Source organism: Poecilia mexicana, unplaced genomic scaffold, assembly GCF_051168715.1.
Source record: "Poecilia mexicana isolate PSO_F unplaced genomic scaffold, ASM5116871v1 scaffold_23, whole genome shotgun sequence".
Lineage (NCBI taxonomy): Eukaryota > Metazoa > Chordata > Actinopteri > Cyprinodontiformes > Poeciliidae > Poecilia > Poecilia mexicana.
In genome coordinates this window covers 7,638,707-7,663,061 of record NW_028263392.1, presented here as the reverse complement: position 1 = coordinate 7,663,061, position 24,355 = coordinate 7,638,707, and the positions used below count along the sequence as shown (strand labels likewise).

At 40.4% G+C, this 24,355-nt stretch overlaps 2 protein-coding genes across 2 annotated transcripts in view; both read right to left on the bottom strand.

Moving 5' to 3' along the window:
- Positions 1–7,845, bottom strand: part of pphln1 (periphilin 1) — a 67,683-nt gene extending 59,838 nt beyond the window's left edge. The window contains exon 1 of the mRNA XM_088003374.1: positions 7,294–7,845. The gene's annotated coding sequence lies outside the window, so the exon portion shown is untranslated. The remainder of the gene's footprint in view (positions 1–7,293) is intronic.
- A 2,746-nt stretch (positions 7,846–10,591) lies between these two features.
- The window catches only part of pdzrn4 (PDZ domain containing ring finger 4), a 33,965-nt gene continuing 20,201 nt past the window's right edge, over positions 10,592–24,355 (bottom strand). Inside the window, exons 2-9 of the mRNA XM_014970540.2 lie at positions 23,710–23,975; positions 23,041–23,143; positions 18,559–18,657; positions 16,586–16,648; positions 14,615–14,716; positions 14,218–14,337; positions 12,470–13,534; positions 10,592–12,381 (exon numbers count right to left, since the gene is read on the bottom strand). Of these exons, the coding sequence (XP_014826026.2) occupies positions 11,809–12,381; positions 12,470–13,534; positions 14,218–14,337; positions 14,615–14,716; positions 16,586–16,648; positions 18,559–18,657; positions 23,041–23,143; positions 23,710–23,975 (2,391 nt within the window). The 3' untranslated portion in view covers positions 10,592–11,808. The remainder of the gene's footprint in view (positions 12,382–12,469; positions 13,535–14,217; positions 14,338–14,614; positions 14,717–16,585; positions 16,649–18,558; positions 18,658–23,040; positions 23,144–23,709; positions 23,976–24,355) is intronic.

Genomic DNA, 24,355 nt, shown 5'->3' with positions numbered 1-24,355 from the left:
AGATGTGCACTCTATGCACATTTTGAAATTTTGTTTTGTTTTTTCTTGTCTTGACAGTTTACAGCCTAAGTGTAAATTAAATGAGACCAGAATACCAGTAAACATATCTGTAAATAAATAAATAAATAAAAATTGAATTTGATGTTGTTTGTTCTGTTAGGTTACCATGTTTGGAACTTCTTTGCTTTTTTTCTTCCATCTTTCTACTTTTTGCTGTGACTGAAATTCAGTAAAAACCCTCTGTGGGTTGCATCTTTAGTCAAAATTAGTTATGCTAAAAATATTTGAGCTGTTTAATAAAAAACTCGACGTAATTTCAGGTGTTTGACATTTTCCAAACGTCAAGACAGACCGCACTACCACAAAAAACGCAAATTTTAGGAAGGCAAAATGGTGTTAAAAAAAAAAATGAAACAATCAGCTGGTTATTATTATAAATGACCGCCATTTAAAAAGCACCAATAAATTTCACCGATTATACAACATTTGTTTATTTAGCTTCTAGCATTAGCTAATATGTGCTGGTAAGTTGTCTTGCCACTGGGTTGATTCTCTACAATGACTCAGAATATGAAAGATAACCTACTGTTTACTGGACACTTTTATAGTTAAGAACTAATACAGCGCAGATTGGCTCACTTGCGGAAAGATGGGGGGAGAAGCCATCAAATTGATACTGTAATAGCACTTACAGAGCCTTGTTTTTAATCGAGTAATATTCGTGAAGGAATTCACGCAAGACCGGGAAAGGAAAAGGCAACACACAGGTGAAAGTGACCCTCTATGACTTGTGAATACGGATTCAGAAACAGCTACTGTCCGAACCACCCAACATGCCTGAAGCACCTACATGAATACGTTGTCTTCTCTGACACCGAAAGCATCGCGTTTCTTTGGGAGCGTGACCGCGGAGGATACAATGAATGCAGAAATCGGGCAATTATTCAAAAAGACGACGCACGAAGCCTCGAGCTGAATTGTTGTAGCCTTTTGAGCTTGAGTTCACTCATCACAGGGGGATTTGCTTAAGAGATTCGTCTCTCTCTGAATAATAACTGCATACCTTATGGCCCCTCCTTCCAAAAAAGAAAAGAAAAAAAGAATGCTTTAATATCTTTCAGTTCTCTCGTATTATAAAGCTGAGTCAGACGGGTTTGTTTAGCAGTTTGTCTTGTCTGCTTTACGCCGCGTGATCCGTCATTGTCAGAGCACGTCTAAAAACACTTTTCTATTCAATATTAATGCATCAGCTTTCAGCGTGAAAAAGAGGATATTTTAGGGTAATAATAAACAAAAGTTGACCTCTAAATATGAGAAGCATCTCGATACAAGAGCCATAAAAATGCAACACTCTGCTCTGCTTATTACCATGTACAGTAGCTCCCAGTGCGATATGCTCTTTTTCTCTCTCCCCCAGCTGTCTGGGATGGCAGAGGAGGCTTCACACAGGACCAGTAATTGGTGTGGCTCCGAGGATCTACTCCCCGGTGTTTACGCCGAACAAGGAGAGCGGCTAATGTTATCGGTGTCGGAAAAGGTTAAATGCCTACGCTGGCATTAAAATCTAATTAACGTGGAGAAATGAAAAAGTATTGCATCTCGAGCTAAGATATATATATTTTAATATTCCCCAACTCCGATAACAACAAGCTCCGGAGATCATTACGAGACATACTATCTGACATTGGGTTCTGTTTCAAATAATGCTTTCTGCACAAAATCACTGCGTACTGGAGCGTGGGTCTACGTGGAAACGAAGCAAACATTACTCTCGGGCACAGGCCCATAAAGATGCAAGTTTAATTATTTGATTGTGGTGAAGCCGAGTTTCCTGTATACCTGATAACGGAATGAATGTCTGTTGTTGAATGTCTGATTCCTGTGAAGCTTCGGGCTAGAGGGGCTGATTAGCCATTTGCATTTAAATTATGTGTCGACACATGATGCGGACATATGGCTCAGGTGATTCTGAGGTAAGGGGGAAGCAGAGATGGAAGGAGACAGACGGTACATCTTTAAAAGCAAAAGAAATAAATAAAAAAATTTAATCCCCCACCTCTTCTTTCCTTAGGTGACCCTTCCCTCCATTGCCAATGAAGGATTGAAGGATTAAAGGTCTTAGCTCAACTGTACTTTATTGCTTGTTAACAGGGAATCAGCACCCTGAGGAAAATTCTCAGGTTATTGTAAAGGAGATTTAGGAAGGTGAATGAGTGGATTACCTTATAATGGAGGGCCCAACAGGGAAGGAACGGTGTTACCAGACAACAAATAAGAAATAACTACAAATAAGTGGAGTTATTTCATTTATTTGTTTCTCTTTTTTTGACACACAGAATAATGAGATGGCATGTAGTTTTATTTTTGTCGTGGCTCTTTGGGTGTAGCTTAATGTGCGACTTCAGCACCAATGAACCCAACTCCAGAGATTTGTGACATTGGTGAAATCAGCGTTTGCTAATTTTAACAACTCAACAGAGAATGTCTTTCTTTCTTCTCGAAGCAACAACAAATGTGAGAAATGGAATCATGCAAACACGGCAGGGAAAAATTGAGGTGAAATTTTGGGGGGACTTCCTACAAAGTACTTTAAAGGTATTAGTATCCTGTTTCCGTTTCTGTTTCCGTCATGGTTGATACTAGTCTGATAAAAACCAGCCCCTTGTGCCACATTTTGCTTCGTCCAGAGAATCTGGGCTCTCATCTGTTGAAACAATTACTTCCTGGAGCTTTAGACTTTGTTGAGGTTTTAAATTTTACCCAGTTGCTCAGGTTTGCCCGCGACGTATGTAATGTGGCAGTTAAACGCTAAGAAGCTTAGCGGATATCACCTGTGCTGTAAACAATCATCTTCCTCTGCAAAGAGAAACGCAGATCCGAATGAGGCTGCTGTCATGTTCACTTAGTGTTTTTAAGCGTCTTTAAGTCAAAAATTGACTGGAGAGAATCCAAGTAAATGAGGAAAACCCAAACTGTGCTGAAAGTGAGAATTTTTTTCCTCTAAGAGGAAATGCGCAGGAAGGCAATGGCCTGGCGAAGTAAATATAATTGATGATGAATGATGTCTATGACCACTACATAACACAAACATATAAAGAACTGAATGATCACTATATTGCTTGCTAGTTTTTCTAAGACTATTCTGGTGTTGCAGTTTTTGGGAGCAGAGATTATTCAAAAGGTAAGGTTCACTCAACTTTACTTTTCCCAACTGACCGCAATGTTTAAGACTATCCCCACTGAGAATTATATTGCTTGGTCCAGCAATAAGCAAAATGTGAGTGTTACAGTAAATCACAACAACTGTTTTATTGATTAATGGCACGATGAGAGCCCAAAGCAAAACATGGAGTGTACATATTTGGTCTGTATTGACCGGCCATTAAGTAGAGATTCAGAAAGCTCTGCTGTCTCATACAGTTAATTAGCAGAATCAATTCCAAAGCATACAGTTCTCTGTCATGTTGTCAAACAGCCTACTACGGTTTTTGGTGTTTTCCACAAGCATATTTTATTGAGTTTTTTTCCTTTTTACTCTTCAATATATTGTATTTTCCCTCTCTGCCAAGTTTGAGCATTGTCTTGACCTCTGCACATCGTTAGCTAGTCAGACGGAGGGACAGCGAAACCAAACCGATACGTGCCACAGAGAAAAAGTGATCAGTCTTTGCTCAGAGTGATCCATTTACAAAAGCGTTTTCTTGCTTTGCTTTCAGAGACCACAAAACGCTTCGGCTGTCGTGTCTTTGGCCGACAGACGTGCACCGAGAAGAGTCCCCAATATTTTCCTGATTTTTTTCCCCCCTCTTCCCAGTGGTGGATGCTTTCTGCGCCCAGCCCTGCTTTGTTGGCCATCATTATTTCTGCTTTTTGTTGCTAACCTGTCCCTTTCTGCAGCTCTGGGATCATTACAAGCCTGCTCCTTCACTTGTCAGACTGCCAAAAAGGAGAAAAAAAAAAAAACCCATCTTGGACGTTTCGAGCTGCTGCAGCCTGCCAGCCTCAACGGCTTTGAAGTAAAAAGGCCTATCATTAGAGAACACCTTCCCTGTCCTGAGTTTTGGACCCAACCTTTTATCTGTAACACAGAGCTCAAGGGTTCCCTACCTATAGACTACATGCATTTCAGAAAGTTTGGCTTTCATCTCTTTCTACAGACCTATAGACTCTGACAAAGATCGATGTGTGAAAAGACACAGAAAGGTAGCAAATTTAACTGGTTGGGAAACAGAGATTTATTTATAAGTAATGTATAAAGAATCTGCTTCCCCAGTGCTATCAGTTGAATGTATATTATTGGAAAATAACTCTTAGTTCACATAACTATAGTGGATGAGGCTGATTGATAAATAATTATTTCACTAGCAACAAACCAATCACATCTTCTTGAAAAATCTAATTGAGCTTTTCAAGTACAAACATCACACCCGACGTCGAGCATAGTGGATAATCTGTGATGCTGTGGGCCCGTTTCTCTTCCAAGCGTCCTGCAAAAGTTGTTCGATGACATGACATTTTCAGGACTTTAAAATAAATCGACATCCAAGGTAAATTATGGGAACGTCGGGCAGAAAATAGGTTGATAAACATTATATGAATAATACAAGATCCTGTAATATGCTGTGTATGTTTTTATGTGGTTACTTTTTAACATGGAACCATTTTCTTTTTTTTCCCCTCAATGAACAGATCTACTTCAATTAAACGCTAAATTTTCTCAGTTTTTCTAAATAAGTCTGTTTCCTCATCTCTACTATCTGGAGCCGATAACGGTGGAGAATAACCGGAGATAAGCTGTCCTTCTCTGGGCGGATCTTGAGCTCTATTAGGACCATCAGGAAATCTACACTGAGATAAGCTTCTCATTATGCAGGCAGCAGCAGATCAGATCTCAGCGCTTTAATTGTGTAATAGGACTGGAGTTGCAAAGGAGAAATTTCTGGAAGCTTAGATAAACCCTCGTCCTCTTATAAGGTTTTGACCTTTTAGAGTTGCAGGATTTCTGGTATTCCATACCTAAATATTGTTTTCCGACGGATTACTGTTCCGTTTTCTTTTACTCGTCCTTTACAATCGAATAAAAAATATATTTGTTCAACAGATATTGCCAAAATCGCAATAATTAGTTAAGTCAAGCTAACAAAACCAGGTTTTGATTTTCAACAGCAGACAGTAGAGTAAGATTGACGGCTGTCAATCCAACTTCTACAGTTTTTTTATTTTTTATCTAAGACCAAACTCAGCACTAGCACTGAGGTTATATAAATTCCCAATATTGATGGAATGTCTTGTACAAAGCTGCTTTTAACTAAATTCTTCCCTGACGTAAACCGGCTCCCCTTCACTCCCGATGTGATTTAACCACATCCGTCTGCCGCTTCTCGTAAATCTGCAGCAACTGTTTCACGTTTCTGGACTTGTTGGTTTTAATTTACCGTTTTCTTCCTTCTTCGCTGCTTCTAAGGGGCTGTGAAAGACAGAAGCACCATCTGTGCCCTGTTGTCTGGTCATACAAAATGTATTAACAAAAATAACAGACATGTCTTCTCAATGACTAAGGTAATCTCACGGAGACATTTCTCATTCTGAGAATCAATTTGCTTTCATCAAGTCTAACGGCTCTTGGTTATAGGGAGCCACTTGGAGGGAACCGTCCATTATTTTTGTGGCAATAAACTTTTCGAAAACACTTCAGCGTCTAGGGAGACATACTGAAATAATCAAAAGAGCTCTTTCTAAATGCCGCACCTATTTCTTGGACGCCATGTTTACTTCAATTTACACCTTTGTGTCATCTTGTAATTTCGCTAAGAAGTTGTACCTTACCGTAAACATTTTCTGAGAGCTGTCCTGGTTTTCAGTAAGTCATAATTGGATTCCTGCAAGTGTAAATCTACATAAATATGAAGTTGCATCAGCTAATTAGAGTCGGGTACAAGTCAGCAGGGTGTATCGTGGCTATATAGGCACAACTTTGTGCAAGCTTTCAGAATGCCTAACATGCTAAGTTACTGGACTTAATTATCCTGCAGATGACATCATGACAGGCCTAAAACACAATGCAAGTGACTGGAAAGCATTACATCACATCATTTTGGTCTTTACGTTTGTATTTTGCGGGATTGTCAGACGACCAAACCTAAAGCTGTGCTTTTCAGAGTAGCATCTCCTAATGGCACTTTACAGTCGGACCTCTATTCTTGTCTTTTCTTTTATAGAACTTTATTCGGCTTTTTTTTTTTTTCTAAAATAAAAAGGCTTTTCGGATGTTTGCTGCCAAAAGAGCAACACAGAAAAGTGAATGGAAAAGATTGGGCTTTTAAAAAAACTAACTAAAAACCGTTTTCTTAATGTCTCGTACTCCGCTCAGGGTGCACCAAACTCTCCAAGCGGAGCAGAGCCGGTATTCTCAGCAAAGCACTCCACACCAGCGAGCCCGTAATGATGCTTTCAGTGAACCAGCAAGATCAGACGCAGTCAGCCGGATCAATAGTTGAGCACATCACTGTTCAATCAAAGCCTTTCACCCCACAGGATAAACCATGCTTCAGATCCACTGGGTAACGAAACCACGTGGAAGCTCTTTGTAATGTCACTACTCTGAGACACACTTTTTTTTTTTTTTTTTAACGAAGTCGTCCTTAAACAAACACAAAATAGAGTATTTTAGATTTGTTTTATATACTGCGTTGTAGTACGAACAGGCAAAAGGGAAGCAGGATGTTACGCAGGAAAAACCGCTTAACATCTCTCTCCAACCATCCCATGAAAGGATAGTTTTGTGGTTTTTGTTTTTTTTTTGCCTCCTGCTCTTTCTCTGAATTCTGTCTCAATTATCTCAAGCGTTAAATCTGCAGTGGTGCTGGGCCTCTGAATATTTTATAATTCTCATTAGGCAGAAGTTGAGCCACCTTTATTGGGAATCTTACAACTCTGCATGACTTTGCGGTTGGAAAACAGAAGAAAAAAACCCCCGTTGTTAGTGCTTTCTGGTATGTCTTTGAAAGGTATCGGATAAATGCATTTGTTTATTGTATATTCCCAACAAAAGGGGCAGATTTGCCTCTGTGTTCGCCAACAGATTTCATGCTGCCGTTTTATCGTTTTATCGCATCTATTCTTTGCTGCTGTGGCAGACCTCAATGTGTGATACAAGGAGTAACCCAGCTCTCAAAAAAAATGTTTCCAAAATGATACAGAGCTTCACTTTTTCCATATTTCCTTATATTAGTCTTATCCTAAATTGTATTAATCTCGTCAAAATACTTCAAATCAGAGCAAACAATGTGTTACCTGAGGAGAGTCCTGTTTGTCTTGTCAAGCTGTGATTTGATGAGCTGATGAGAAACAGGTGAGCTAGCAGGTTAGCCCATTAGTAGGCGGAGTCAACTGATGCTAGTGCGACGTTCAAAGACATGCTTTCACGACTTTGCAAATAAACATCTTTCATTGTTGCTAAATGAATTTAGGTCGTTTTTTTTTTGTTTTTTTTAAGTTGCTTATCACCATAAAGAACTACAACAGGAGTTAGCATTCAGTGAAATATTTCATCAACCAAAACAAACATTTAAAGCATTTAATAAGATTGATCAACAAAGACACATATAAATAGCGACTTTTGCGGAGGTGTCCTTCATGACAAGGCGGCAAAAAAAGAAAAGAAAAAAAAGCCTACTGTTAATTAGAACTCTGAATCAGTCATTAGTGTATAATTGGGGCCGTGAATAGAAGTTTAATGAATGGAAAATTAACTGTCATTAACCAGCTCTAATCAGTCGTTTATACTAGATGGAGGCATAAATACTCATTGTATTGCATAGAGAATGTACAATGGACGTTGTTATTGTTGCTGCGCTGACAAATCCCTCCCGCCCCCCAAAAAACAGATAATATTTAAATGCGCATGTCTTTCCAAATTGCATACAACCTATTTTGTAAACAAGAGACATATTTTTTCTTCCACCTTAATAGGTTGTGATGAAGTTTATCCCCCTGACCACAGCATATTTAAAGTACAAGTCAGTTTACCTACAACAGCAGCCACGCAACGTTGACCATAATGCTAATTTAAATAATTTGCATTTGTTAAAATTATTAGCATTATACATTTAGTTGGTTTTGACCAGTTTGCTATTTCCTCTGCTCTCAGTCATTTTTTTCTTTCTGGATTCAGTGGAACTAGAGGGTGGAAAATAGACATTGGTTTACTTTGTGGTCAGACAACAAAAGCTAAGCAAATTAGAACTTAGCATATTTATTATGTCAGACATGGCTAACTTGATTGTACTTAATATTATGGACGCTTCTTTATTGTTGTATGACTGGTTTAAAGAAGAAAGTTTGTATTTGAAGATATAGTTCTCTTTCCTTTAAAATACTATTTAATGTTTTAACAAGATAAAGAGGGAAAACATAAAAGTAAATAACCATTTTATCATGGTGTGTAGTGGTTAAGTTGGACCCAAATGCAGAAAGGCAGATAGATGAAGAATGTTTCATACACAATAATGAAGAAAACTTACAAAAATCCCCAGGAGCCAGAGCAAAACAAAAACAGGAATTCAGAGGAAAGTGACAGCAGGGAAATAACAGGATATAACAAAAGGAACCAGCAAGGAGTGACTGAGAATGAGTGGTACATATAGTGGGGAACTTGATTGTGGAAGCAGGCAGAGGAGAGAGAGAGAGAGAGAGAGAGAGAGAGAGAGAAAAAAATGGCACAGGGGGCGAGGGAGGGAGAGTTCACAAACTGGGTAAGTAGGAATCTGACTAACAAATAACCAGACAGAAGGAACCCAATAAAACCAAAGGACTGAACCAAGGCAAAACAGAGACAAAGCGGATCTAATCAAAGAATATAAAACTAAAATCAATAAAACAAAACCCCAAAAACAACAACCTGACACATTTATCTCTGTCCCTTTTTTCTGTCCTGTTTTTATCGTCTTCGGTTTTTGATCTTGCTGTACTGAACAATCAAATAGATATGGCACATTTTGATAATATCCCTTTTTTTTATTATACTGAAGCTTCAGTCGACTACCTCCATACATAAATACCATATAATCACCTTCAAGGACTCAGAGTCACACATAATGTGTCACCTGTTTCTCATCACAAGGTTTAAGCTCTCGTCTCGGCAAAGAACGCCCGACTTTGTTCTGGTTCCCCTGCTAACTTCAAAGGCATCGTTAGATTAAAGAGAGTTGTAGGCTTGTTTTCTCCATCTCCTCTACCTTTACTGCTCCACTTTAACTATCGGGATCATGATTTCATAATCAAAACTGTGCAATGCTTTTTCATTATTAAGCTTATCCGACAATTATACACATGCAAATTGTAACTAAACAGTGTAAAATGATAGTAAAAAAGCCAAAATCTCTGTACTACTCAGGAATGAGAGGCTGTATCTCTTATAGATTCTGACCAATCTTATTCACATTATTTCTGTCTTCTGCTTTCTTTTTTTCTCTCCTACCAGCATGTGTGCGCTCATCTTGCCTGGCTGTGTTTTTGATAACATCAAAGTAAAGTCGGTCTCATTTTAACCAAATAGCTGCGATCAGCACACGTGTCAGAACTGCGGATATTTTGGATATGTTGTTAATGTATTCATCGACCAACAGCGCTTTATGCAAGTGGATTCGTCAGTCCTTCATCCACAAACAACAGAATGTCATCTTATGTAGCGTTATTTTTACTTTTTGTAAAAAAGGATTGTGATATCCACGCTCTCAACTCACCATTAACTATTTTCTGATGTTTTATTTATTATTTCCAATGCCTGAGTCTGCAAAAAAGCAATAAAACTTTTATGCTGTTTTTTCTTTTAGATGTTGATTTTCTGTGATACCTGCTGCCATAAAACATTTAAGGAAAGTTGTGATACTTTGAAGCTCATTCCAAGGCATTGCAGCCTCAAAACCACAGCTATTTTGCTTTTATGGATGAAAACGTAAGCAAGGATACAACTGGGGGGTGTAACACAACATTCAAATACACCCAATTATTTTTCCTCTGGTCCTTAGAAACCGATTGGAATGTTTGGCTTTTTGCCACACAGATACAGTGGCTTCGGATATGATATATGGGGAAGGTAGGCAGGGTTTGAAGGAGGTGGATGTGTTGCTTACCTGATTTAATATTATGCATAAAGGCTCCAGTGATGAGGATGCCAGTCTGAAGTGTCTCATTAATTCTTCAGCTCACTGGGCTGTGGACAGGGGCAACGGAGACTTCACAGGTGTCTCTTTAATGCGTTGAAATGGGAGGATAGTTTAGCTTTAATGCTTCCTGTTACGGCACAGCCATGCTATTGCTCCTCACATGCACACGTCCCAACCTTCCACGCTGTTAGTCATGTCCAATATGAATACATGAATACAGTAAAAGGCAGCAACAGGGCGAATCACCATTCATGCCATTAGGCCACAAGACACTAAATCTTATGGCCTAATCCAGGACTCCCAGGCTTTGATTGCCTAAGAGTCCTGGAATAAAATTTCAGTTGTTTGATGTGGTAAATGAGGCTGAAGATTTATCTTAATCATAATCATTTTAATCAGAAATAAACTTTTTTTAATGCAGTGCATTGTGTTAATTAAATTGTGCTTTTTAATGAAAGCCAAAATACCCCAAAATACAAACAAAGATTAATAACCCTCACCCTATTTGGAGCATACCTTACTACAAAATGTTTTTTGTTGCTTTCTTTATTCAGTTAAACAAACATTATCAACAATTACTCAATTTGCAGTAAAAACAGCAGTGCTGAAAGGCTGAAAATATGATACAAAGTCTTCCCAGCGCATTGAAAAGTGTTGTTTTCCCCAGGATACCCCACATTAAGAGAATCTGAGGAGACGATTAACTTAATTTACAATAAATACAATTAGAAAGTAAACAATATAAATTAAACTCAGACGATTTCAACATAACTCACAGGTTCATATTTTAAAGTATCAGGCGATGATTTCATTAGCAAAGCATTGAATTCTTGATAATTCAGTTTTAACTGTAAGCTGAGGTAAAATTGTTTCAAAGAACCCTTCTAACTTATGTCTAAAGTGTCCCTTTGACATAGCATGTTGACATTTTTAGTGATGTAAACTGACAACTCTGACAGTCGATGCATTTGCGATGTAAAGGAGTTGTCTCCAGCAGGGTTTTTCCTTTTGAGATTTCTTATTTCCTGTTTTGCTGGTCTGGCGTACAGCATTAGCTATAGTACAATCAAATAGTCTCACCTCGACAGTGGCGGGTTTTGGTGATACAAATATAAATAGGAAATTATGATAATCATTTACGATACAATTGACATTCTGCATAAAAAAAAAAATCTTACAAAATTTGAGATTACAAAGTGTAAAAAATACTGCAATCTTCCCCATATAAAAGGCCAGCTCGAATGAGGCAAGTAAAATTGCTTCATATATTATGAAACATAAAAATGACAGATATTAAGACACAAAACAGAGCGTACAAAACGTTGTCGGTTCGTTCACGCTTTATAAACTGATTGAACCAACATGCTACGAGGCACCACCTTATCACCAAAAAACCCCCCCAAAAAAACGTTGGTCCGGCTTAAAAGCGTCTCGCGTTGTGTTTTAAATGACTGACGTGGTACTGATTGCTGAACATTCGTCAACGGTTAGCAAGAAAGTTGCTCAGGGAATGCTACAGAGTTTCTCACCCACGACATTTCCCCATTTACAGTGGTTTCAAGGAGTGACGACTTCTAAAGCAAAGCAACGATGCACCTGATTTTAAAAAATATGCCTGCATCAAGTATTTAAACAACGTCCCTTAAACAGTGGTGACAGAAAGAAAGGCATTATGAACAGTAGACCCCTCTGGGACCCTCGCCCCATGGCTCATCAGCTCTTGGATGGTCATCCAGTTGTCCAGAATCTTTTTGTTCCGCTTCTTCATCATCTTTTTGTGACTGAGCTCCAAGATGTTGATCTCCTTTTTGCCCTCGGCCCCGCTCGCCGGTCCCTCCTTTAGGCAATCGAGACGGCTTTTCTGCATGAACTCCCTCCTCTTCCTTTGCTCTCTGGCTCTTGCCAAATGCTGCTTCCTCTCCTCTTTGCTCCAGTAGCGGCCCATCTTCATCTCACTCATCGCGTCGTCATCTGTGGTCATGCCTCCGCTCCTCTCTTCTCTGATTCTGAGCGCCCGCTCCCTAAGTATGCGGTCGCGAGCGGGTCTCCTGGCGACATAGCGTGTCCCATCTGCGCGGACTTTGACTTTCCACTCCAGGCGAGGCTCCCCCGCACGACCGTTGCGGTGCATGGGATCTCGACACACGCTGAGGAGACTCAGCTGACTCTGTGAGTACTCCAGGGACGAGTGCTGCTGGAGCAGCTGCATATAGCTCTGCAACAAAGATGATGTTCGCCACAGAGTTATTCAGAAATGCTTTATGTAGACGTGCACTACATAGGTATGTTTTCATAATACAAACCTGAAGTTGCTTGGATCCTCCCTGGCCGTGGTAGGTGCCCGTCTGATATGAAGCGCCATAAGGAAGAGCTCTTCTCGAGTCTCTGCTCCTTCCCTTTTTGTCGCATCTTTCATCGTCCGCCGGTAGAGCTGGGTCCGACTCAGACCGCGACGGATTGCTCTGGTCGGGGCTGCTGGAGATGACTGGACCTTGATCGGCTGGCCTGCACGGCCTATGTGTTCCTTGAGGCTTGGGGATAGGAATGGGATTGGATGGTACAGAAGAGGCAAGCCTGAGGTTTTTCTGGTTGGTAATGCTGATCTGTCTCTGCAGCGAATGATCAGGGGATCTCTCCATGCCAAGAGGCGTTGACCGGGCACTCTCCGCTGTGTTGTAGGCACTGGAGCTGTCCTTCTCGCGAACTCTGTCGCTGTCGGACCTCTCGGGGTACTCATGAATGTCCGCCAGCCTCCCGTGCCGCTTTTGTCCAGTTTTCTGGTTCGTTCCTGGTGAGCAGGGTGCAGACTGTGATTGCTCGAGCTGCTGGGACTTGCGTAGCTGATGGGCTTGCATGATGCTCTGGCACTCCAACTCAATGCTGCGCAGCTCTTCGTTCAGCATCTTCAACTCCTGCTCTACCCCTCCCCCTGCACCAACATCACCTTCACTATCTCCATCCCCTCCACCTTGCCCAGTGAGACTACATTCTATGCTGTGTCTGATGGAGTACACCCCACATTCGCCCCCGTTTCGTATTTGGCACTTGAGTTCTAAAAGTTGCTGGAAGCAGTTCTCTAAGCCTCGGACTCCGCAACCACTGTTACGAATACTCACTACGCTTTCGTTGCCTTGGCTCGTTGAATGGGTTTTTGTGCTTTGGGCGTGTTGTGGTACAACGGTCCCTCGCCTGTTGTGTGGATGTTCTGACTGCCATCGATTCCTCAGGCACTGCGCTGGGCTCCTCCTGTAAAGTCTTGCCAACAAGGGCTGGTGCTCGGTACTGTCTGTGCTGCGCCCAAATCCACTGTCTTGATTGTTGGAAGAACAGGTGGCCGTGTCTGTTGTGACGTCCTCATCGCCTTGAAGCTTTAAATTAAGAAACAGAAGACTCTTTACTCTGCGTACAAGAGGTAAGGCATCATTTCGGAGATGGCCAAAAGTAAAACAAAGAGGTTTAAGTTGCTGACGTTGGATGCAAATTCGGAATATTGCATGTTAAAGCTAAAGGAGAGGTTGAAGCCTTTCCTTCATTATAAAGAAATGAAGGATGGTTGGTAAGGATGCTAAGGATAATTTATTTAGGGAGCCCCAAAAGTTTGGCAATTTGATTGTCTTCACACCAAAATAAAAGTTTTCAAATCACCTTGGTTCAATGATATTCAAATAGCAGTGGAGTCCTTTAGTTCATAGAGTAGTTTTAAGCCCATGCGAAATGGGCCTTAAGGATAATGACAGGGAAGTTATATTTGTTTTGATTTTTAAGTCCTTTACCAGTGAGCAATAACCACAACCGTCAAGATACGTTTAAAATATAACACAAATATTTGAAATGGAAAGATAATATAAATTACAGCTCGAATTAATCAATACAACATTCACGTAAACTATGGGTAACATGATGTTGATAAGAACAAAAGCATGTCTCCTCCAACTTCCCACCACCTTGGTGAGATCGATACTGTGGTCGCACACATCAGTTGCAGTGCTGTCGCCATCCTTTCTCCGCCGTCTCTCTTTTTTTGTCTCTTATTCTGATTTCTTTTACTCACCTTATCTGCCATCTCAAAGCTCTGTTCTCTCTGCTTCCTCTTCTCCTCCAGAATCTCCATCTTCAGCTCCTCGACAAGCCGCTGCTGCTCGTCATCCAGCCACACAGCCTCCTCTTCCAGCTGCAATCACGAGATCTTGTCAGAGTCCTCTCTGAGGTTTCGTACCCATGAATGTACACATCTGTGTGTGTGTGTGTGTGTGTGTGTGTGTGTGTGTGTGTGTGTGTGTGTGTGTGTGTGTGTGTGTGTGTGTGCGTGGGCACGCGCAGGTACTCTAAACAATCACTTTGACAGGAAAGAAAACCAAAAGGCTCTCAAGCAGCAGTCGCTTTTATCTGACATGACAGGTTGTCAAAGATGGGGCAGGAGGGCTGCGTGTGTGCGTGCGCGTGTTTACCTGGATCTCTGGCCTTGTCACCAGGAGTCTGATGCTCTTTGCTTCTTCGCTTGACAACAAGGCGACGGCTTTCTCCCGGTCTTGCACTTCAAAGCCATTTATCTGCACACCAAAGACCGACATTGCATACGAGGAGGAAAATTAGCATAATATACATATGTCCTTTAAATTACACGCAATTAAGCCGCGGGAGAAGATGGATTAGGTTTTTTTTGTGTGGATCATTGATCTTTCTTGACTCTAAGCCCCCTTGCTTTCTTCCCCCCTATCCATATATTTTCACTCTCCATTAGTCTTCGTTTCCACACACTTCTTTTTTAATCTCTCCGCATGTCTCGTCTGCCGTCCGCCTTCCTTCCTCTCCGCTGCCACTTGCTCCTAATATGAATACACAGGAGAGGCTACACACTCTGGAGAGGGAGTCAATAGTGGAACTCTGCTCTCACCAGACCATCCAGACATACAATTAACTGTTCTTTGACAGGTGGCGTTCATCTTTTCCGCACTAGAGTAATGGGGCTGTCAGAGGAAGATAATAGGGCCAGGAGCATAGCAGGCCGTATCCCACCCAATCACTCATAGGAAACAAACAACACACTGCGAGAAGGGAGATACTCAGAGGTCAATATACAATTAATAAAGAGGATTCAAAGTCTTCTACTTGGACTGAAAGCTATGTAAAATGTCACTTTACCGAGATAAGAAAGGGATCCGACTTAAACAACCGTAAGTAAAAGGGAATTCGTAGACAGTAGGTAACACCTTTATTTAGGAGTACAGCTTTGATATTTATGATACACAAATCTGGTTTTTAATGATGATCTCCTTTGCTTCTCAAATTAAAACATTTATTTCAATATAAACCCTAAAGTGAACTCAATACAAATCCAGTCCCACATCATCTGAAGACACGTTTGTCTTCCAGTACCTAAGATCAACAGATGATTAAAAGTGACGTTTTAGAAATAGACAGAGATATTGGCCAGTGACCGGAATCTGTCGATTTTTAGTTTACAGGACCAACACTCCAAAAAAAAAAAAAAAAAAAAAAATTCTTTTAACATCAATGAGCACACTGTGAGACATGTTGAAACATAGGTAAGTAATTGTCATCAATACTGACTGGTCAATATCTGGCTTTTTTTTTTTCTTCCAATCAGTGACACATCTTTGCGTTAAAACATTTTATGAAGCACGACTCTTTGGCAACGAAGTTGTTGCTCAAGGATGAAAGCTCATTTTTATTGTATTTATTCAGAATAGAAGGAGGCAAACATTCAGCTAAAAAAATAATAAAACAAGCTGAAAGTTGTTAGGCTGTGAAAAGAGTGAGCCACTTATAGGCAAGTCTGGGGTCAGGGGGACATTCATTTTCAAGTTTGTTACTCCAGTGTTTCAGTGTAAAAACAACAAACACCAAACCAATCTGATAAAATGTGTTTAAAAAAAAAAGATGTATATTCATGGACATAACAGATATGCTTCAGACTAGATATCAAAACTGAGATCACCCTTTTGCTTTAAATGCAATTATTTGTCCACGTTTCTTAGCGTTTCCGTTCGAGTCAGATTTACAAAGAACGACCTTTTGTTAAAACTGAAGCTACTCGCAGTAGCTTACCCCATGGAAAGTTTGCATAATGAGGGACAGAGAAAGAAAGAGTTCTCACAGATGATGTAGTGCCTGCGAAACTGCAACTAAGGACTTTAATTTCCCTGATAAAACGAGGTGATTAAATATACATATCCTTGCCCCAGACTCGAGACACCAGCAGCTCAGTTATTCTCTTACAAGAATGTCATATAAGGGTAGAGTAGCTATCGGGAGGTTTTTTTTTCCTCAGTCTTTTCTTTTTGTTAATTAAAAGGGTAGCGGTTATTTGAGGAGTACTGGAAAAAAAAACATGATATTTCTGAGAATATGACATAACCTGATGTTAGGGGATCGTCGTCACAGAGTAAATAATTCACCTGCAGAATGCGGTCTCCTTCCTTAATGCGTCCGTCTCTCGCCGCTATGCTGTTCGGCTCCACCTGCACAAAAGAACGCAGAAATCAATGCCGACAGCCAGTCTTTGAGCGTGTCTGTATTCTCTGAAATACAGCCTGAAATGTCTTCACGCTCTAACTGCACTTTGATGTACGCTGTTTGCAGAAAACACTGTTTTCTCCCCATAAAGGAGAGATACTTTTTTTTTAACCTCATTCTCCAGCCTACATTCTTCCTATGTTAAAGACTGAGTCGGTTACAAACAGCAGCAGATTTAACTTCTTTTTTTTTTGTTGTACATAAATAGAGAGCGTCACTTGTGTTGGGGACGCAACAAAAAGAAAAGTGGGGGGACTGAGAAAAAAAAAACAGAAAAAACAACAGAAAAACTTAAACAAAAACTTGCAAATTTTAGGCTGAATAGCTTAATTTATCCTCGTCTTCAAAGGTATCCCGGTGGATATGCACGCCGACACCGCACGATCATAAACTTTGTTGTTTCCCCTGTGTGCAAGATCAAAAGTCTTAGTAAGGTGTGCAAAACATAAAAAAAAAAAAGTCAAAATAAGATCACGTATTTCCCGAAATTTGCATCAGTGCTATCCATACATGCATTTTAATGAGGGAGATCCTTCATAGCAAATACACAGACACAAATACATGTGCTCTGTTGGTGGAAGGCAGTTTCCACAGTATGCCTTCAATAGTTTTGGAGCTTTTTGTCAGGTTCAAGAGAAACAACTGAAAAAGCAGAGCAGCAGCAGGATATAGTGCCTTACAAAAGTATTCATTCCTCTTTCAACTTTTGCATAAAATTAAAACCATCTCCGATTCCTTTTCACTGCAACGATGCTGCTGCTGTGCCTCACAGTCGAGCTGGTGTATCCAAGTTGGCGTGTGTGTAAGACTGGACTAAAAAGTAGCATTTTGGTTTTATGTCACCAGAGCACCGTTCTATTTGATAAGTTCAACACTTGGATTATTATTTTATGATTAGCAGAGCAGAACATCTATTTCAAGTTGCATTGGACTTTATTTACAGTAATGTTTTGTGGTTGTAAGTTGACAAAATCGATGTACCTTTTGCAGGGAACGACACAGCAAGCATGTAACTGATTCAAGCTAAATCGACTGCTGTAATTCTGCCATCTGTGCCCTCGTGCGGGAAAGCTAATCCTCACAGCAGCTCTTACTTTTCCTTTCAGCCCGTCTTTGTCTTCATAATAGGATTGAAACTGCACCTGCAGTCAGACTGAATGATTTCCTAATTTATTTCCCGTCGCCCAAGTTCCCCAGAATTCCGTCATTCATTTGGTTTTCTCTTGGATAGCTCAATAATTAGTTTTCATTCCGTCTTATCAACGCTGTTGCAATAGGGGGATCTTTTTTTTTTTTTTTCTTTTTTCTTTTCTGAGCTGACAATCATGTGAATTAGGAGAATCTCTGTAATACATTCCTGTCTGGCTTTGCATGTTTGGTATTTAGATGAGTGGCAGTAAATGGCAGAAGAAGTCATTTCAAACTTTGAGAAGAAAAGGAAGCAAGAGCCGCCGCCGCCGCTGTGAGCTAATTAAAAGAATAACAACATGCTAAAAGGTGAAAAATGAGAAAGGAAGGAAGTGAATCATATTTCAAACATGACTTCCTTTTAGGCCATGCATGTCTCATTCCCTGTTGATGTTTGGCTGCAAAACATTTTTCTTTTCTCCCTCCATAATTCAGTTCAACTCGCTCTCCGCTTTAGAACACAGATACGGGAATGGGTCTGGGATTTCGTAAAATCCTCGTAATGACTTCTCGCTCCAAAGAGGCTAATAACGAGTCCCAAAAATAAGAGCTGTGCATGAGTATTCTGGAATTTTAAGAGTGTGACTTTTAAAATGTCTACTTCAATAAAACCAAAACAGGAAATAGTTTTATGTTGCACAAAGCTGTAGTAGTGGTTTCTAAGTACCTGACTGACGTAAATACCGGTGTCCTCCTCATCGTCGGTCCGGTAGCATAGCGTCAGACCCAGCTTATCCTCTCTGTTCGCCCGACACAGCTCCACTTCCTGTTAAACACAAGCAAAAGAAATATTTTAATTATTTTTTAAAAGACATTGCAGAGACAGTTGGTGACTGAATAGTGAAAATGAAAAAGAAATGCGTCAAAATCAGTCGCGAAATTTGGATGAGTCATGCAGACTAAAAGAGCTAAACTTTTATGACATATTTCTAGCTTACATAAAGATAATCCATTAGCTTTAGGTTTGCAAAAATGGCAAAAATAAATAAAATGCAAGGAGCTTTGTGTCAAAGAGCTTTAGTTGTTCTTTTACAGAGTCATTGTTTTGCTTGAGAACATAATTTTAATGATGTTTCAACCGTCTGTTGGTTTGAGGTTGCAGGTAAAGAATCTGAGGTAGCCAATTCAGTGCTGTTATAAAATTTGCACTGTGCAACCGAACACTTTCAGTCCAAGCCTAAAACTCCTCTCACCGCTTAATATATCACACAGCTTTTGCCCGACTCAGGTGGTAAAAGACGTATTGCGCATAGAGTATTTTTTACTGTTTTATTGTGTAAAAAGATACAACAGAGATAAAGCAGGCTGCACAAGGACATCTGTTATGGCAATAAGAAACGGGTTATAGACTTCTATAAGCTGTAAAACGTCTTTTTACTGAAGGAGAAGTGCTCAGTCCCTGAAACACAACCCAACGTCATATTTGTCCCTCCACCAAACTGTATATTCAGCAGAATGCGGTCCGCTCATGGTGTGATCCTGGCAACTACCAAACCCAACTGGATGGGATCGTGTGGTAGGTCAGGTATCATTTGTTACCGTCTAAAACGCTCTGCAGCTGAGTGGTGGTGTGCTTTAACACTGCATTTGACACTTTTCAATGTACTTGGTATTGTAACGCAGCTGCGTGGCCGTAGAAACCCAAAACATGACCGTCTCTGTTTTCTATTCTTCCGCTAACCTGGAAGACAGTTAAGGTTTATAGGTCTGTAGGAACTGAATCAGTGGAAAGTTGCAGACTTCTGCAGACTGCATACCTTCATGTAATATCTGTATATTACATGGTCTGCCATCAAAAACTAAAATGAAGGGACAAAATGGCAATGAATACATATGAATGAGGTCATAATTAAGGCACAATATGACAGGGAGACGACTGTAACGTCGCAATTCGATGAGTTATATGGGGTGTCTGAATATTTTCGACAACGTAATTTCCCTGTTCTTCTGGACGTGAAACAACAAAAATATACACTGCTCAAAAAAATAAAGGGAGCACTCAAATAACACATCCTAGATCTGAATGAATGAAATATTCTCACTGAATACTTTGTTCTGTACAAAGCTGAATGTGCTGACAACAAAATCACACAAAAATCATCAATGGAAATCAAATTTATTAACCAATGGAGGCCTGGATTTGGAGCCACACACAAAATTAAGGTGAAATGTTCCCTTTATTTTTTTGAGCAGTTTCTCGTTCACTACAGGCCTGTTTTTTTTTTTTTTTTTTTTAGAGATTATAAAGTTATTCTCTTTTAAGAAACTTTCCTCCTTTGCTTGACTGTTCAGGTCTCAGATGCAAACTAGTGGTGGTTTAATACACGTTTGTAAAAATGTTATTTGTATGGAAACATCTACATTTCTAGCTCACTAATAAAAACAAAGAAGAGAAATACACGTTGAAGTACAGGCCCCCTTAATTTGCATGTTGTTGCAGTCCAAGCTCCATCTTGGGACGTGGATATTAATTAAGTCAAAGGATACAAAACTCAAAGCCAATACGGTGGAGCCATGCAGGTTGGGTCTTTCATGTCTTTGCAGCCCTCGCCTCCTCCAGGAAATTTCCCTAAATTTAGTCCTACTCACCGCTGGTTCTTTTTGATCTCTGCTGTGTATTAAGGTAATCACATAAAGATAACTCTGGGGGTAATCTTTATTAACCTCACACTGCCAAATCCATTTCGCCTCTGTGATGAAATGAAAGAAGGGTTGTGGGATAGAACGACGAGTAAAGCGAGGGGTGGGGTGGGGGGGGGGGCCTGGTGGAGGGCAGGCAGGAATTAAACCCCCTGTCCCGTGTTTCTACTGTCAGGGGAAACAACGATAGCGGAGATTGACAGGGGAAGAAATTAATTTCTGTGGCATTTAACCCCCTGTGCAAACAGCCCTGACCTTCAAAGGTTGGGTTGCGGAAGGAGTTTATGATTTTGTAGCACAACACACTGCTTCGCACCAGGCGCACTCCTCGCCAGTATGATGAACCGGTTGATTTGTGCCTTGATATTGGCCTGCAATGAGATTAAACGTGTAATCTCTTAGAAAATTGGATGGCGTCAAAGGCTACAAGAGATTATTTAATAATTGCAGAAGGATTATGATTTATTCTGATTGGTAGTTTAACTTTAAATTTTCACAACACTCCAGGAAATCACGCTTTTTGATACTTTTGTTATAGAGAAAATATGTTAAGAAAACGGAAGGTGGACTGACAATAGGTCTCATCCTGTTGCTTGGTGCCACACTAAACATCTGGGAGAAACATTTCGATCGGGCATTCACTTAGCCACCACCTCATGTTTCATTCAGTTGTAATTAGTGCCAAGCACAACGTTCCCTGGCTTATTGTTTCCTCATTTCAGAGGATGACAGCCGTTCAGCTGTAAGCAGCTTTAAGCATAAGAGAGATAATTTGGCCGATCGGGGTTCTAAATTTGTTTTTACCTCCTGCTAATCTGTTGTGGCAGCAACACCAAGCCTTTAATCTACATAAAAGAAAAAGATGGGGGCGGGGGGAAAGAAAGAATATTTATTTTGCAGAATATGCAAAGGTATTCATACCCCGTGGTCGAGTCCACAGGTGAGTAATCGTGCCTGGCTTGACTAGTAAAACTTACCTGAAAAGTGGGATTAAACCAAATCAAATTGTCTTTGCTTAACAGTGGAGTGTATTTGTTATACTTTTAGTTTTTACGCCTCTAGAGCGTTTCGTTTTATACTTGGCTGAATGCAAATGTAATTTCGCTGCACTGTACAAGCTTGATGAACGTGTGTGAAGTGGTATTATTTGACCTTTCTCCAAACTTACTTAAGATGATATATTAAAAATAGGTTTGCCTGAAATATATTTTTTTTTTTCTCATTTGTGGTTTTCAGCATTTTTATAGCGTGGCACCTGCGACAAACCAAATTAAGATTTAATAATTTGCCCAACGGACACCGACTTCTGCACACCTCACTGCATCCACTTTACTAATTGCATGGTGCAAACGATGAAAATCTGTCATTATTAAAATATTCCTTGCCTCCGAGGGAAGAAATACACCAGCGCCTTGGTATATAAATGTGTTGGAAACAAATTCATTCCGAATCGAAACTTGCTCGATCTGTCAAATTCATAACCCTGAAACTGGGCAGGCGCCTGGTAATGTTATGGTGTGCTAGATTTGGCAGAACCACCAGGTGTATCATGACAGCTGTACCCAGGTGGGCAATCAGTTTGAAGTGAAGCAAAACCTGTCAGTTAGAAGTCAATTTTTTCCTGGGCATGGCAGCCATGTTCTGTTTCCTGCAAGGGGAAAGCTATTCTTGTTTCAGTTAGATACACATGGATGGACTGGGGGAAAGTGAGGACAGCCGATTTGGTGTGTCCAACGTCTGGCAGGTGGGGGGTGTGATTAAATGGGCGAATGTTGTACGGTCCAAGTTGTTCTGATAGCACTGCTATTACCAAACAAAACCCCTCTGTCACCATCCCACCACCGACCTGAACCGGGGGAGGAGGAGCGGGGGTTGCTAAAAGGCCACAGCTAACAGCAAAGGGATCCTATTAACCAAGAAAACTGTGCACTGAACCAGGAAGGGCCAATTACACCACACAGGAAAACAGACAAAGCAAATAATACCCATCACTTTCAACCTGGGAGAACCTCAAGGTGGCATCATCTAAGCAGCACAATGCATCTGCTAAACACTGTGCAAAAGGTCAACTTTCTCCTCGAAGAGACACATTTTCTAAAATAAATAACTTATCTGCACTACTGTGGCCCGTACGGCTTGAGCTATAGTTTTATAACCAGAGGATTTTAGGTTAGCCAAAAATTTTTAATCAGTTGTAAGAGTAGCACTAAATCAATATTTCTACCCAAGTAGAAGTAAAAAATAATCATCCAAAAAATTATTTAGATGTAAAAAAAAAAAAAAGAATTAAGTACTTGTGCAAAACTTTTGAATCTTACTTTGTTAAAATGATATCATATAGACAAAATAAAATGGATGTGCAGGTTGCGGAATAATAATAATAATAAAATGTAAATAAATAAATCACATCACTACAAAATACCAAATATCCTACAAATTCCCATAAAATACATTAAGGTTAGTGGTTGCAATGCGACAAAATGTAAAAAATGGTGACGAGAAACTCTACCTCGTACTCGTACTCTTCAGTCCTTTCCCCTTCTCCTGGAGTGTTGGACATGTACTCCGGACATTCGTAAAAGTCGTGCTCCATGGTGTGTATGGATTGACAGCTAAAGAAAAGAGAATCAACCATGATAAAGATAATTTACATAACATCGTCTTCCCATATCCACGCGTTCCATTCTGTGGAATAAATTAGATGCACACCTGTTTATATCATGAACCAGACTTTACTAGCAGTTGTTTACCATTTTTCCATACCCAAAGTCTTTATGCTTCATCTCATTTTGTGACAAAGACATAAACAATTCCCCCCATTAAAGCCACAAACTCTGAAAATTGTCCCTGTGACTGCCTCACTGTAATTACTGACCAAGGCTGTAAGATTTTCAGTTTTATGAGGCAAAATGAATTCATTTCCTGTCCAGCAAAGCTCCATAAACAGCATCAGAATGGGTGCCGTGTCAGGCCGCCTACTATATCAGTCCATTGGATTTTAATCGCCTAGCAAAAGCCTTCATTAAGGAAAATGGATGTAGCACACCGAAGCAATTACTGTTTGCCAGCTCGCCTGTGCATAATCATATCACAGTGCTTGGCTTTGCTTGGGGTTTCCACTCTGACAGAGCTGCTTAATAGCTATTATAAAAGGAATGCAATGAGTGCTTTCTCTCACCTGTCGGAGAGCAAGAATGGACAGATGTCTGGGACTGGCGGGGTGGCGGGCCGGAGCTTGGCCAGCGCCATGATGTGCTCGAATGTGATGTCTGTTTGTGTGCAGACGTCGACCACACACACGTCCTGCGCTGCGCCGCAGCTCCTTTGCGCGACGGTGGCTCTGGCGGGGGTTCGCCGGAGAACCTGGACAACGATGGGGTCTCGCCTGATGGCCTCCACCACTGACTCGTCATGTTCAACCTTGGAGAAGTCACGCCCGTTCACCTTGGGTGAGAAAAAAAAGAAAGAAAAGGTCTCATGAGGCAAATCTCACTTTTGAGCGAGAGCAGCTGAAAAACTTTGAATTGGCTCACGTTGGAAAAAACAACAAACTATTCATGTTGGAGATGTTTCGCTCATCAGAGGTTTCTTGTTTAACCCTTTAAGATATTATTTTACCAGAAATAACCAATCATTTGATTGAGCCATCCAGCAGCATCCTTTCATGCATCGACATCTGCATTTTTTTTTTAAATAGTACCTACACAATCCCCTAAAGTCTGGCACCAAACAGCATCCATTAAAGTATAAAAACTGCAAAATGTAAATTTGGAATATCTTTTCACTTCACAGTATGTTCCCCAGTAGGCTGAGAGATTGTAACT